The following is a 16678-nucleotide window of genomic DNA, read 5'->3' as shown; positions in this document are numbered from 1 at the left end:
GTATCAACTAGACGGATAATCATTAAATAGTCTATTAGCCATTATTATGATTATTTTCAGCTTCCACTTGAAAAAATATATAAATAGAAACCTTTGGTGCTATGGTACTGTAGTCTAGGCATACCGTCATGAGCTTCGGGTCTTGTTTGGTGGATCGGTGGTTTGCTTCCTGCACATGATATTCGTTATCATTGTTGGGACAATTTGTGTGGATGAACATGTGCTTGAAAATAATCCCGAGATATTCCAGATGCAGAAATTCATGGAAATATTGATCCCAATCAAGGATTTTCAAGAATAAAGCATCATTCCTGGACATGATGTTCGTTATCATCGCTTGGACTACTTCCCAAATTCTTTGGCACTCAATGTTTGTTTCTTTAAGATTATCGGAAGTTATTTCGCGTTGTTCATTTCTGTCTTGTTCTCACTTTATACCGTTGAAGCTAGTGGGCTCCACGGTGTCTATTAATTGGCAATACATGCAGTTTTCTGTGTCGCTTTAAATAGAAATTATTATTCTTATTTCTTCAGTCAAATTTGAAACATTAATTTTTTTAATGTGATTTATCTATCGATTTTTTTTATTTTACTGATGTTTCGACCGTGGACAATTCGTGTGGATAAGCATGTGCTTGGAAATAACCCCGAGATATTCCAGATGCAGAAATTCATGAGAATATTGATCCCAATCAAGGACTTTCAAGAAAAAGAAATCCTTCCTGTCATTATCAGATATACGTATATGTTAGAATGTGTTGATTTGCGGTCACGAGAAACAGATATATGGACAGTTAAATGTAACTTAGTTTGTTGTAAAGGACAGAAAAATGTCTGTAAGTCAGGTTGTGTTCACCTATTTTTATATACTTAGTGTTGTTTGGAAAGGCTTATGTCCAGCAATACAACATCTATAAATACTCAGCAATTTAATCAGCAACGTAAATGCTAGAGGGCGTTATATCATATATCTTAGATTTTGTGATTTATATTGACAAATTTAAATAGAAGCAGAAAAGTTTAAGTAGGTCTTTTGAAAGTTAACTAAATTAACATTCAAATAACGAAAATAGAGAAAAATCCTTAAAGCTCAAAATTATGTTTACTGAAAAAGAAGGAGTACGTAATGCATAAAAAATTACCAGCTGATATGTAGTTAAACCAATTACTTCTATCAATCCATCGTCAGTACTTGGTTCGCTGGTGCCCATTGACCTATTCCATGGATGTGTGCCCCCTCCATAACTGAAAATTGAATATTCTGTAATGTGATGGGAATTGAATATACGAGATACGATGAACAAAACACAGGGAATTATTTTTTTCTACAAAAACTAAGAAGATAACATAAAATTAGAATTAATATTGCTTGAAGTAGGTACGGCCCTTCTAATTTCAAACTTGTATCCATGCTTGGAAGCATTCCTTACTCTTTTAATGTCAAGAATGGTGTCGAAATGTTCTCAATTCAGCACATTCCATTTTTCTGAAACTAAAGGTGGATACTGACGGAATGGAAAAGTTCTAGCGACCAAGAACTCTTACGATAAAGTAGAAAGTTAGATTATGGCATCAAAATCGACAGAAAAAGGACTTTGATAAACAGATAACTTTATTTTATAGTTTTTTAAACTTGAAGCAAAGCCTTACTTTGTTGTTAAAGATCGACGACGTAAATTGTAAACATTATCTCACTTTGGTGGCTATAGTAGCAAACTGACAAAACCTATTGAGTTGAAACTGTTTATTCCAATAGATAAGATAATGAGTAATTTTTAACTATATTTTCTTCTACTAAACCTTGTATATATGCAGCAATGCAGAAGCTACTTTCCTGAATACACTAACACCTCCTGAGACATAATAAACAATAGAATAATCTGGAATAATATGGAGATTAATAGATATAACTTCTGGTAATTGAAGAAGTTCAAAATTTTGCATGGATAATTATTTCGATGATATACAAAACATTGGAAATTCGTAATAATAATCGGGCTTTTTAACTCAGTATTTAAAACATTATTGAACTGATGAAGTATTACCTGGAAATGTTCAGAAAAACAATAGCGTGTACTCTCAATTCCTTTAGTTTGTGTGTTATGTTTTGTCCATCACATTCTAAGACCACGAAATCTGCGAGATCTTTCCACTTCCTCTTCAACAAATCCTTACCGCCCATTTGTCCGTAAAACATTTTATTCCTCAATCTAGAATTAAATTTTTCGGGATGAGCCTCTGAAAATAAAAAAAATACAAATTGGTTAATGTGACAATTTTCGTTTCATACAGGGTGTTTCTATATTCGACCGACAACGCTCTACCACAGAAATATCTCAATAAACGATTGATTTTGATATAGGAATTCGAACCATTACTGGGCCTAGTTGTTGAGATATAGGGCGATCAAAATTTTAAATCAAAATAAAAAATTTGCCTTATATCAAGAACGCCTTTAAATTTTTTTTTTCATTTCATTTTTTTCATTCAGAGGTTGCTTTCGAATTTTCTCACTTTAATATTATTTTAGTTTCTTCATTGCGGATTGAATTTGAATATTTTTACAGAATTATTTCATTTTCTTACAAATATAGTTTTATTGGACTTATTCTACCTACTCATTTATTTACCTTTCACTAAAAACATACTATATCTCTAATAAAAATAGATTTGTCATAATCAGTTTATTTATTTATCAGATTTTTATATTTTTTATATTTTCATGGAGCAATCAATATTCTATTATGATTTGTGAGACCTTGATTGGAGGTTGTCTTTGACACGTGAACAGTTATGTGTACATTTATAGATGAAATTCAATTTCGACCATATGAATGGTCGAAATTAAATCATTCTTTATGTTATAGCTTCTCTCTATTGAATGATACTATACGAAAAACGTATTTTAACGTTTTTCATATATTGGAAATGGATTTATCGATTCATATCTAATTCATAGTTAAATGCATTATCCCTTCAGTTGTTTCCTGTTGTAAATTTTTTTATCATATTTTTCGAGGTTGCTGAATATAAATATGAATTTATGAAACTGGAAATAAAACGATATTCTACAGAACAAATATATTTGAAAACGTGTAAAAGGTTTTTGATATGTCAAAAAAATAACGTTTTTCGCTAGTTCCAGTTGGGATTAAACCAAAACTGAACGTTCCTTCCGCCAAATGCTGCAACTCTAGCCAATTACAGGCATTATAATTTTGTCTTGAATACACATAAGTTCTATAACTTTCAAGAACAGTCCAGAATATTCCATAACATTGCAATAATATAGGCAAAATGCAAACTTCAGTGATATCACCACTTGCTAAGCTCATCCATTTTTCGAATTCTTTAGTAGCGATCCTGGCTCTAAAATATCCCAATGATTTCCTCTTAGAACATGAACTATACAAAAACTGATTTTTTTGACCTTTTATTTGCAATATTTCATCAACTCCAACCCAATAATCACGTAGATTGCTTACTATCAAGAACAAAATCCCCGTTTTCGAAAAATTCCTGCAGCTATTTCTTCAATGCCGCACAGAAACCGATACACGTCAAATACAGCCTCACAACTTTTTTTCCTGGAAGCATCGTTGCCATTGTTATTTTCAGAACCGTCATCGGAAAGTTAATCTGAACCTGAAACTTCGATTTCTAATGATATTCACGGTACCATCGCCGTTTCTTCAAACTATATGAAAATCTTTTACTGAGAAAAAAAGCTGAAAGGGAAAGCAAGGAAGGGAAAGCAAAGGGCATTACTTCATTCATATGGCTGCACATTTGCTTAAACAGTGCAGCTGTACTAATAATTCTGTAAGGTACAATATGACCATTGAATAAAAGCTGTATCTGATTCGCTATCAGACTCTTGATGAGGTAACTGAGGACGAAATACTGCTTTGGATTCTCGAATAAATTGAAATTGCTAATGACCTGATCACTTTCGGAACCACTTAACCACCGACAAAAAAGACAAACTACAAGGAGGCAAATATACAACACAACTATCAAGATTTATTAACAAACAGATGGGACCTAGTGGAAGAGCCTTGTGACAAACCAATTCTGGAGAGCCTGGATGAGATTGCGAGAGATGAAATAATCAAAGGGATTATCCAGATAATTGACACTTACAAGGCCTCTTCCTTTTTAGTAAAGAAGTAGTAAGAGGTGTTTTTCTAACAAGAATTTTTCAAATAGTAATTGTCTTCTTCTTCTCTTCATCCTTCTTGTATGGTAGGTTTAAACCTGTTTCTTCTTCAGTTTCAACTTCGTGGATCCAGATTGTCACACCATCTTTTTCTCGGTCGACCAATAATTCTTCTGTCTGTTGGTGAGTTATCCCTTGCGATACGCACTAGTCTTTAGCTTGTCATTCTGCTAATGTGACTATTCCATTCTTGTTTTCGTTTTATAGTTTATAGGGGCATTAATTTAGACATAACTTTGAAACTAGTCACAAAAGTAATAACAAACAAAATTAACCCAATTACATCTTTGTTGAAAGAACAACAAGGCTTTAGATCCGGAAGGTCATACGTGAGACAAGTAGATGAAAAATCCATAGAATATAACAAACCAGCATGTGTGTTTCATAGACCTTCAGACAGCGTTTGACCGCATTCAACTAGAAGATGTTATACACCTGCTATATAACAGAGACATCCCGATAAATATAGTTCAGTTTCTGTGTCAATCCCCGAAAATATCGATGCAAACGGATATCTGAAGCACTGAATATTTCATACATCATATAGTTCACGTCAATTTGAACATGAGAAAAATTACTGCAAAATGGATCCCCAAATGTTTGAATATTGACGAAAAGCGTGCAAGGGTTCGCGAGCACAGATCGAACGCGATCTGTGGTCGATTTGGAAACGATGTAGACTTCTTAAAACGAATTGTTACTATGGATAAGACCTGGGTACATTTCTACGATCCAGAAACAAAGCAACAATCGATGGAATGGCGACACTCTGGTTCTCCAAGTCCTGAGAAGTTTCGTGTCCAAAAATCTACTGGAAAAGGTCTTGCTCAGTTTTTTGGGATTGCCATGAAGTAAGCATGATTGATTTTTTGGATAAGGGTAGAACAATAACTGTAGATTACTATTCGATCACTCTACGGGAAAAAATTAAAGAGGAAAGACGCGGAAATCTATCCAAAGGTGTTTTGTTTTTGCTGAACAACGCCGCTGCACACAAATCTGTTGTTGCCATTACAAAAATTCATGATTTAGGGTTTGAATTACTAGAACACTCCCTTATTCACCAGATTGGGCTCCGTCCGACTAACATCTCTTTCCTCATCTGAAAAAAATGTTTAAAAGGTCGAAAATTTTCTTCCAACGAGGAAGTAATAAAAGCTGTAGAGGTCTGGTTTGCAGAGCATTTTTTTTGAAAGGTCTAGAGACGTTGCAGTTTCGCTCTAATAATTGTATCCAATTAAGAGGAGAATATGTTGAATAATAAAATATTTTGAGATTGAAATTTTTTTTGGTTCTATAGTAGGGTAATAATTATTCAATATATTCTCGTATACAGCAGAGACAAGACCCGATACAACTAAGACAAAAATACTACTGTAGACAACGGAAATGAAAGTACCCAGGAAAATAGCAGGGAAAACACTTTTAGACAGAAAAAGAAGTGAAAAAATAAGAAATACGTGCAAGGTGGAAAATGTAATTGACTGGGTACTAAAACGAATACTAATTGTTATTTATAGAAATTATTCGGTTGGTAACTCGCCCGTGGAATATTTTGGCAACAACTCTCAGTACAACTGGGGAAGTAATATCAAAGTTTGTAGACGTTTCTGATAAGGCAAAGTGCAAATAAAAGAGGTGAATGCGGCGGAAGTTGTCAACACAACTGCTATAAGAATAATAATAGGTATCGAGATAGACAAAATAACGGTGATAGGGGTTACCCAAATTGAGTTATACAGAAAGATACAATTATAATAACGAAAGAGATGGGAAATAACGAAGTGGAAAGCAATTTGGAAAACCAAAGGGAGTCCCAGTTAGGTCTAGTGAGGGAACGCAAATATTTACTTAGGACTATTTCTCTGTCAAACTTTGAGTTATATACTACTCAAGTAAAAGGATACAAAAACATGATTCTAGATACTTATAAATACAAGGGCAAATGTATCTATTTTGAAAAATGGATGATTAAACCATCGTATCTGCTAGAAAAATCTGAAACTAGATAAATTATGAGAAACAACAGAAACAAGAATATCTCGGATGAAATTTTAGGACGAGACGTCATTATAAAATTGAAGTGAATTGAAGTAAATTGAATTATTCTGGTTGGTCGATAACTGTGGTACAAGGACGTCCCTTTTTAATAGCCCGAGATACTTATAATATCATCTCAATGTAAAATAATAAAGAATATGAAGAAATTTGAACTACTTAAACATTGCTATTATGTATATAATTTAAGTTGTGAAATATAATAAATTCACGGATTTACTAATATTTTTGGTCCACCAACAATTTCTGTACAAAAAACTCTAATTAATCGCAAATCTATTTATTGTAAAAATTATCTAATTCGACATTTTTAATCAAACGAAATAAATACACAAATTACTACAAAATGAAATTGTAGAATCCTGGGTGTGCGAATACAGTATTTCAATTTTGCTAGTCCTGCAAAAGTCTATGATGCAGAGAAGAGAAAACTGGTAGTTACGGAGAACAAAATGCTTTCAGCATCACCACACACAGACAGTATAATAAATGAAGTAGAACCAAATTCTCTAAGCCTATGCTTACAGCTACAGCTCGTTTTAAAAACACAATTTTCTCGGTATTTAAAGTAATCACCATCCACATCAATGTACTTTTCTAACCAAAGATTTCATAATTTAACGACTTGAAGCAAGTCATCTTTTGAAGGTAAACATTTGATGGTTTACCAGTTTGCCGTAACTGCTTTGAGCTGCTCAATTGCTTAATTTCCTCAATGTTGGTTGCTATTTAAGTATTGGAATATGGCAACACTGCTGTAAATCTGTCAAGTCTGATATTGCCACCATAAAGTTTGAAATTTTTAATGGAGAACGTATTCAGAACGTGTTGTCGAGTTTTTTTAAGTTATTTACAGATACTTAAAATATCATCTTGGTCAAAAAATGGAATTAAATTGCGATGATTTCCTATGACTTTCGATGTGGATTAATTCAACAGCAGTGTGGTGATCAACTCGCTTCGACTTTTGGTCATAAGGCACCATCTCGAGTCTCAGTGTTTCGCTGGTTTCGCCGAATTCAATTGTGGTCGTACTTCGCGACCAAAATCGGCTGTTGTGCCAGAAAACATCGATGCTGTGCGTGATCGGCATGTGACAAACCATGAGATTGAGGCATAGTTGGGCATTAGTTCCACTCGCATTCAATATTCCATGAACATTTGGCTGTCAAAAGAATTTGTTCGGGTTGCATACCGCATATTTTGATAATCGCATAAAGAAAAGCTCGTGTCGATTGGTGCAAAGAAATGCCGAAAAAATTCAAACGCGGTGCTTTAAAAGTCTGTAAAATCGTGACAGGCGGCGAATCATGTATTTATACATATGAACCTGAAAATAAACAACAATTGACTGGATCTGTCAAGACGAGCCAAATCCAAAAGTAGTTCACGCAAGAAGCACTTCGAAGAAAAAGTTCGGCTTGTTTTTTCGGAATAACATGTATATGTTTCATCGCCTATTACTATTTCTTACTATTTCAAAAAGAACATCCACCATTATTTAACATTTCTAACGTTTCTTGAAAGATTTTTTCTCGCTCTCCTTTATCGTTAATCGTTAAGTGTAGCACAAAAGTTACCTTGATAAGTGCTTATCAGATCTTCTCCGATTGTATGTTTCACTATCTCAATTTGTCAAACAGTAATTGCAGAATAACAAAACGCAGTTGCACGTGAAGGATTTTCATCACTAAAGGCCGCTTGACATGATGCAATGTAATGCATGACGCAATATTTCTTTTTCAAAAGCATGCGCAAATGAGTTTCTAATCTTCTTATATTACGTTTTATTTTCTTTAGGACTTTTTCATTGTGTTTTTATCCATTCTCAACTAGATTTCCTATGTTTTCTCTAGCTAATCTGTTCAACAGAAACCAAAAGCAACTCAGAGACAGATATAATTATTGCCAGTGATACATTGGCCACTTATTTCTTGTTTACTTTAATTAGCTTTGTTATTTTCAATTTTAAACTGGCCACAAAATATTAAATAAAGTTTGAGGTTAGGAAATTGTTTATTTTTCTTTTGGAATTTTGATTAGTGGTAACCATGATGCAGTGGGAAGAGACTTACATAATGTCAAACAATATGCAATATTCGTCTATGTAAAATATTTATCTTTCAAGAAATTGTATGCAATTTCTTGCACGTTGTCTTTCACCATGTCAAGCTGCCTTAAATGCGCTCTACAAACGATCAAGACTTGGTCTTTCACTTAAACTGGCTTCTAATACATGGATAGTATCTTATAGTGACTTATCTGCAGTTAGAGCTCACTTCACGAGGATGATGGTATCAGAAAATGCAGTGTTATTAGCCCTAGCTCCTCTAGTTTAGTGGTATTTCAAAATATACAGAGTTGACCCCGTTTTAAAAAGAGCAGACTTGATTTTCTTATGGTAATTGAAATTCTGTTATTATTTTTATACATACTTTTCGATTTTTTAAGCTCTTAGCTATTATAATACTTATTCAGTCGAACGTTTATTGTTGTACCAAAAGGGAACAGTATTTTTCTTTGAAATCTTTTGATTTTAAATGAAGAGGACAGCTATTTTTTAATAAAATCTTGAATAATAATGAGCAATTGAGATTTTACAGTGTGATACATATTAGGTAGGAAGTTTGAGATTTTTGCACGGCGCGTAGTTCTAAGTTATCTTGTGCAGCTTTACCAATGCACGAATTCTTATCTTTTTGTTTCGAAATAGGTGCAAAATATTCGTTCTTTGGATCGAAATATAAAGAAAAATTATTTCGCACGAAAAATTTGTAAGATGCATTTATAATAGTTGTCTTTGTGGAGCATGGTGCGTCTGAAGGTACGTGTATATAGAAATAATGATTCCAACTACTTTTTTCGTTGTTCAAATTCTTTTCATAGGCAAAGACGTAAACAAAGGTGGCCTAACGACTTCTATAGAGATTAAAGAGAATAATTATAGACATCTACTCACCTCTAGCTTCGTGAAATTCCAACGCAATATGAGCATCGACTCCTAGCGAATAGTAATTATTGACGACGTTAAGAGGTAGATTTTCTTTACCTGTGGGCTCGTTCGACGCCGGCGGCGGAGCGTCTTTATTTTTCTCGACCTCCAAAGACCACCTGTCCAGATTCACTATATCGCTTTGGCTTATATTCGATAATATTTTCGAGATCGGTTCGTCGGTGTAACCCTGAAACAATAATTATTTTTTCATTAAATTATTAGAAAATACTTAAAACTCCAATTGATACACGAAATGCACTGTGAGAAAATAACATTAATTCCATAAAAAATCTGCTACAATATAAAAATAATAGCCATAATACATTATAAGATCGGCACAATAAAACGATACTTTAAAACGTAATTGTATGCAATGAACCTAAACTAATGTAACCAAAATGGCGACCTTTCCGGATTAAAACGCATTTCCGTTGGAAATATGTTGTGGGTAGTAACTTCATTTCGTCTCGTGTTACTTTTCGAGAGCCTATCGATGAATTCCGAAAGAGAATCTTGGAAGGACATGAACTTGATGACAAGTTTTGACCTTGTCTTTATGAATAGACGAGAGTCGGTCGGTAAGTGTGGGTTTATTGAGTTAGTAATTAACGTGGAAATAATGCTGTGACATAAAAAAGATTTTCTCATACGACAATTCGTTTCTGAGCTATAGGCATTTAAAGTTGCGAAATCAGAAAATATATTTAAGTATATTTTATAAATTATACATTCAAACATTATGAATTTTTAATACACGATCACGTAAGTCCATGTAGTATGTTTGACGGAATAAATAATTCTACACTACTATCTGAAGGCCAGGGGCGGCTCACGCCGAACGGTTATCAACCCGTAAATTTTATAGATAGAAATAATGAATTTTTCAATCGATTTTTTAACAAAAGCTACTATTTGTTTAAGTCGATGAAATTTATGGTTTAGATTCTTCGATCGTTGTATATTCCAAGGAAACCTTTCGCCTTGAAGAGACATTGTGAGGAAAATGATCATAAATTGTAATTATCCAGTGAAAATACTTACAGAAGATATTAAAACATAATCAAACATTTTTCGAAAAACTAATGAATAAAAGAATAAACATTTGTACTACACCCTATCGAAGATCATATTACTAGCATAAGGAAAAACTTGAAACAGATTGATAATTAAAATATTAAAAAAATATTTTTCCTAATAGGTGAATTCGTCGGGGAGGTCCATTTGCATGGCCACCGCTTTTCCATGAATTGAATACAATGGATTCATTTTTTCTTTGGGATATCTTAAAAGCTTGGTATATGCAACATCAGTTAACACTATGATGATAGAATGATCGATAGAATAAACTTCTACTGTGACGCTACCCACTTCGAACGCTTAATATGAGTTTTTTTCAATTTTCAGTAAATAATGACAATTTGTGATAATTTTCTTTAGAATGTCTCTTTATGGTGAACGGTTTCCTTGCCATGTATAACGATCTAAACATCTACATATCTCCTAAACCATAAATTTTAAACAAAGAGTAACTTTTTGTTAAAAAATCGATTGAAAAATTTATGATCACTATCTTTAGATTATACTGGTTGTCCCTGTAAAAGTTATGGAATGTTAACCATTTAGTATGAGCTGCCCTTGGCAGCTTAGAATTATTTATACCATGAAACATCCCTGTATATTAGACCTTACGTTTGCTACTGAACGGATATGATGTAAGCCCAGAATGAGTCATTCTGGAGGACCATACGAATGATACTACACCACGTATTAAGTATATAACCTCCATAGAGATGATTGAAGTGGTTAGGGTGGAAGGTGTCGGGTTTTAACGACATCTTTGGAATAGTTAATTCAGATAAAATGGGCACTTTTTTGAAAGTTTTGCGAAGTAGTACGATAAGGTAGAGATTCTGATCGCTTGAACGATGGATAAGTTGTTGCAGTTCCAATAAGGTGAAATAAATAGTCCGGGCTCTGTTTTCTAATAGAATAGGCCAGATTCTGCAAAGCTCAGTTTTTGATGACGAGTGCCCACAGTTTCCGCAGCCTTGCAAAGAGTTATAGAAAAGAAGATATTCAGGTAATAGTTTAAAGGAACCAGTTTATACTAAACAAAAAACAATGAATATCATTTAAAATTGTTCGTAAAATAATTTTGGAAAGATATATGTTTGAAAATAATAAAAAGTAGATATATTATTATCTATAATGTTCCCTGTTGAAAATGCAACTATATATAACTCACCAAAAAGAAGTTCACATGAGAAAATTTAACCATGTTATTTCACACTGAGAGCATCTGTTTATTAAATATACATTTGTCCAATTTATTAAATGATTTTGGTTTCACGGTTCACGTTTACTTGGAAACATCCCATTTATTTATTGACTTGTTTACATAATATTTTACTTTGTAAACGAGTTTCCCGATAGGTACATCCAATATGTTGATGTTTATTTCAATTTCACAATATTTATACTGATAATTGGATTGATAAATTGATTTCTATGAAACAGAAAGTGATGTTAGATATTATTACCCTGCTGGATTGCAGGTTTTTGATCCGTATTGTAACAATTTCATCATTCTAATTATTCAAAAATTTGGAAAACGAAAATTGCTACCCACAAATTCACTCAGAATTCAAAAAGAAATAGTAGATAATGATTATCGTAGTGAAATATCAAAAAGGGAGACTAGAAAAAATGGTAATAATAATTAGAATAATTAAGAAGAAAGATAATAGAAATAAAAAATTAGTTAGTCTATTTAAGTGGACTAACAATCGATGTACCCTGTTAAAAATTTCTTCGGTAATTTTACCAAAAAGTATAGGAAGTTCTAGGTATTTACTAAAAAAAAAAATAATTCAATTCAATTTGAAAAAATCCCAAAATATTCTACGAAATTTACTGAGAGGTAATTGAAAATTTTATTCAAAAATTAATTAGCATACTTATTAAATTTACTGTAGTGTTGTAACTATACAAGTTGTCCCACGACGAGTTAAAACTATCTGTATATGGCTAAATACTTATAGTAAAATCATGAAAATTCCCACGTTTGAGTTTCCGGATACGATCTTTTTAACAAAAATATTTTCAAAGATGGCCTGTAACTTTGTTATTTTAAATATTTGAATGCTTACTTTGGGATATATTAATTTTTTGTAAAAAATAGCAGTAAATAAAGTACATGTTCTTGAAATAACTTTGTCACATTCACCATGTATTAAAAGCAAATTTACATAATCTTCGTTATTAAACTGAGAACGAGCCATTTTAACGATTTTCGAAAATATCAACAATTGACTAATGGCAGTTAAATAAATGTCATTTATTACAAAGCCTACTAAAAGTATTCATAAAAATTTAAAACTTGTTAAAAAACACAATAATAATTAAAAACCTAAAATATCTCGGAAACGACTAAAAGTTGGAATAGAACTTGACAAGATAAAGAAAAACACTTTTTTATTTCTTAGTGCTTGTATCAACAAGTTAAAATAAAATTTAGCCACACCTAGATCTCTAAAAATTTACAGATAGTTCTATTTAAAAAAATAAAGAAATTTGATATTTATGAAGTTAAACTTCGAACACTTTTTATACACACCCTGTATAAAATGAAAAATTTTTCAACATAGATTCAAATATGCCTGTCTTTACTCAAAGCACTCGAACAAAAACCATTTTCATATCTTCAAGGGTATTTTCGTAAAAAAATAATTTATAAAAGTCTGCAACGTTCAAATTTTCTACAAAAAAATTAATAACTCAAAAAGTATGCATTTTTCGAAAAAAGTGTTTAGACAAAAATATACTAAAATTTTAAGTAGATTTCATAAATGTGTTACTATACAGGGTGTTCTGTTTAAAATAACAAAGTTACAGTCGACTTCCGGTTCTATCGTACCCAAACGTAGAAATTTTCATGATTTTATTATGAGTATTTTGCCATATACAGATAGTTTTAACCCGTCGTGGGACACCCTGTATAGGTAAGCGAGGACCTCGGAAATAGTGAAAGTGTTTTCCGGATAAACGCGAAATAGTGCTAGCGTATAGGTGACATTTCATATAAATCGAAATTTAATTTTTTTAATTTCTTATTTCATGGCCCTTTTGTTATATTAATGCTTCTAAATGTTCTTGATTTCAGGTCTGTTCTGTTCCAAAATCAGTCAATTTTTGACTTTATTTTGAAAATTATTAAAAAAAAATAGTTTCGAAATAAAAAAGACCTAAAATCAAGAAGATTCAGAAGCATTAATTTAATTTTTTTGAGTAAGTTAGTTTAGCTTTTTTCTTAGACGGTACCCGTCAGTTTTTGGTTTTTCGAATTTCGAAGTTTGATGAAAACTTACCTTTTTATGTCTCAACCACACTGTAATTTATTTGATTTGAAAAATCTATTTTTCCACCTTATTTAGACTTAATATCGAAAAAGCACCCCAATTTTCAAACGAAGATTCTCTCGACAAAATATCAGTTTTTTTTTAAATAGTCGGTGAGTTTTTTGTTTGTTGAAATCTCTACTTTCTGATGGAGTAAAAAATACTACTATCACCGTGGTAAGCTTCTTAAAAAACGAAAAAAGACGCAACAACTTTAAAATAGAAATTATCCATTATACCCCTCGAATAATGTCAAGTATTTCAGATAATTAGACGAAATGACATTTAGGGGTTGTATATTACTTCAAATTTAAAGAAGTACCTGACAAACCTCTTATAAAGAGCTGCGTTACCATTTAATACAATTAATAGCGATGTTTACGACTATACCACTTCAACTTTCCAAAGCGAAAGGATTGACACCAACAATACCTTAAAATAAAGCCCTTCAAATCTCTTTGAAAACGCCATTTGAATATTGAAATCCACCCCAATACTTTGAAAGTAGAATTCACATTTTAATCCGCAAATTATGTTTGGAAGTGATTAAAACTTTGAAAGGGAAAACCATTCGCATTTATAGGACATCAAAGATATTGTTCGATTGAAACCTTTCGCTTTGATCTCACACTTTTAAAAATACAAGCAGGTTGTGTATTTGAGAGTTTACATTTTAGTCAGATTAATAATGGGGAAAACGACGTTACGATTACTGCTGCTGCTTTATCGTAATTATTCCATCAATTCCACAATGGTAGAAATTCACAGGAATACTCATCTTTTATAGTATGAGGTTAATATTCATAAACCATAATCGTCCCTAATACATTCTGGCTTTTAATAATAGTTTAAAGTGGAGAATAAGCACGAATCATGAAAAATATTTGAGAGAAATGGAAAAATTCAGAACAGACGCTGAGAGAATAATCCATTTAGATGATTTTTATGTAAATAAGAGACATGAATGTAAATGTTTTTAAAAAGTACGTCTATCCAATATTGGATTCCCGTCAGTTCAACCACACTTTTAGATAATGTTAGGGTTAAAAAATTGTTTCCAATGGCTAATTGGGAAAACTTTGTATGGAAGACCAGTTAGAAAAGACGATTATATATACATCAACGTATGAAAAATACAGTATTGATGAAATGTACAGAAATTACATTTTTATTTCAATCATTATTAAACATTAGAACGTAGAAAGAATGCCAGAAAACAGATGGGCAAAACTCAAAGACCGAACACACGCAGACTTGTGGGCAGACCACCAAAGAGGTGGTACGAGAGCTGGAGTTCAGCTTCTCAGGAACATCCAGGAAGAGGATCAAACGTACAGGATTGAACAGGACCTAGTTCTATTGAAAGAGGAAGAAGAAGATTATTAAACATTCTTTTCCTTATTCTGACATTAGTGATCATCATTGATCACCAGGCTTCTTACTCTTTGGACATATGCGAAATTTATTCGTATTGTGCTCCATTCTCGAATATTATCAAGCAAAAAAACTTGTCATTCTCCTATTTTTCTATCGATATTCTGCAAGAATCCATAATTATTGCTCTTCATCACATGGTGCAGATAGAACATCCTTCCATACTTGATTACTTCAAGTAATTTCCGATTCTCGTTAAATTTTAGTTAGTTAGATCTTCAGTTCAATGCAGTTCATTGAGTTACAAACCTCGTAACTTCATAGCCCCAAATTTTACAGTAGATACAAAAAACTTAACGATGAAATAAGTTGAATGAAGACTTGACTGGAGATTTTTTTAATAAATGATTGGGATAGTGGCCAAAGATCAATTCCAAAAAAATAACAGTTGAACTAAATTCATGGAACGTGCTGTTAGCTTTAAACAAAATTGCGTTCTGGAGATACGAAGTTTTCTATTAAGGCTTGTTTTTGAGCTTTTCAAGAGTTTTTCTGTTAGATGCGTTCAGAAATTATCTATATGATTCTAATGATAACAAAATGTTGATAGAGTAAAAAAAACGGAATTAGGTGGTTTGCGACGATACCTTGACCCACCCGATAGCGAAGATGTCATTAAGGCATCACACAGTTTCGTGTTCGTTTAATTAATCTATAGTGTATAGTGTAGTAAAAATGCATCTTTGGTTTGAGCTGGGTGATGTATAGACCTTAGAGCACATGGCATAATGGCAGATGGCAGTTTCGAGATGACGGACACTCCCCATTATTCATAGAGTCACTTTCGTTTCCAAGTTTTGTATACTTTTGAACTTTCTGAGAAGCCGAAAGATAGAGAGAGGTACATTAATATATTAACACCCTGTTAATTCTATAAAGTCGTTATTATTCTATTTCAGAGCTATAATTTGATGCTTATTATGGACTCCAAATTTATTTCGATTCATAACAAGTGTTGAAAACTTTTCAACTGGAATTCTTGTAATCTAAAATTTATTACTAAGCTGTGAGAAAAATTTCTACTCACCCCTCCCCATCCAAGTGCTCTTGCTAAATCATTTCCAGTACCTAAAGGTAAAACACCGACAGCTGGAGCGGGAGATATTCCAATCTGATCTATCACACTCAGTACCCATCCAACTGTTCCGTCACCACCACACGCTAAAACTCTCAAATTAGGCACTTTCTTGAACAATTCTAATCCCATCCGTGGACCTCCCTGTGTCAGGTCGAAGACTTGTCTTGGATTGAGTAGCCATTGGAATTTTTGAAGTAGCTTCACACCCTGATTGCCACCAGATTTGGGATTGATGAAAACTATTACTGGAGATACGTTCGTTGATGGGATAGGTTTTATAGCAAAAACTCGATGTTCCTTGTCCTGTAACAAAAATAATAATTGGATTGAAAAGATTCTGCAACACTACAATACAAGACTTTACTGGGTTGGGAGATACTGTCTCCCACTTGACTGGGTGATATCACTCTCTCGGATCGCTACAACATTTTCTTAGTGGCGAAAATTTTGATGGTATCCAGAATGCCAACTAGAGATATTTTATTGAAAAACTTTTT

General features: G+C 32.7%; 1 protein-coding gene across 6 annotated transcripts in view; it reads right to left on the bottom strand.

Annotated features, from left to right (window-relative positions):
- Positions 1-16678, bottom strand: part of LOC130449353 (eye-specific diacylglycerol kinase) — a 260920-nt gene that overhangs the window by 51284 nt on the left and 192958 nt on the right. For all 6 annotated transcript variants that reach the window (XR_008910435.1, XR_008910436.1, XM_056787124.1 and 3 more), the window contains 4 exons: positions 16131-16484; positions 9237-9459; positions 2046-2238; positions 1143-1245 (listed from right to left, as the gene is read on the bottom strand). Coding sequence is in view for 4 of the 6 variants with exons in the window: in XM_056787124.1 (XP_056643102.1) it covers positions 1143-1245; positions 2046-2238; positions 9237-9459; positions 16131-16484 (873 nt within the window). In the remaining 2 variants the exon portion in view is untranslated. The remainder of the gene's footprint in view (positions 1-1142; positions 1246-2045; positions 2239-9236; positions 9460-16130; positions 16485-16678) is intronic.

The sequence above is a fragment of the Diorhabda sublineata genome, chromosome 10 (assembly GCF_026230105.1).
Source record: "Diorhabda sublineata isolate icDioSubl1.1 chromosome 10, icDioSubl1.1, whole genome shotgun sequence".
NCBI lineage: Eukaryota > Metazoa > Arthropoda > Insecta > Coleoptera > Chrysomelidae > Diorhabda > Diorhabda sublineata.
The sequence above is the reverse complement of the archived record's forward strand: the minus strand, read 5'-3'. Positions and strand labels throughout refer to the sequence as shown.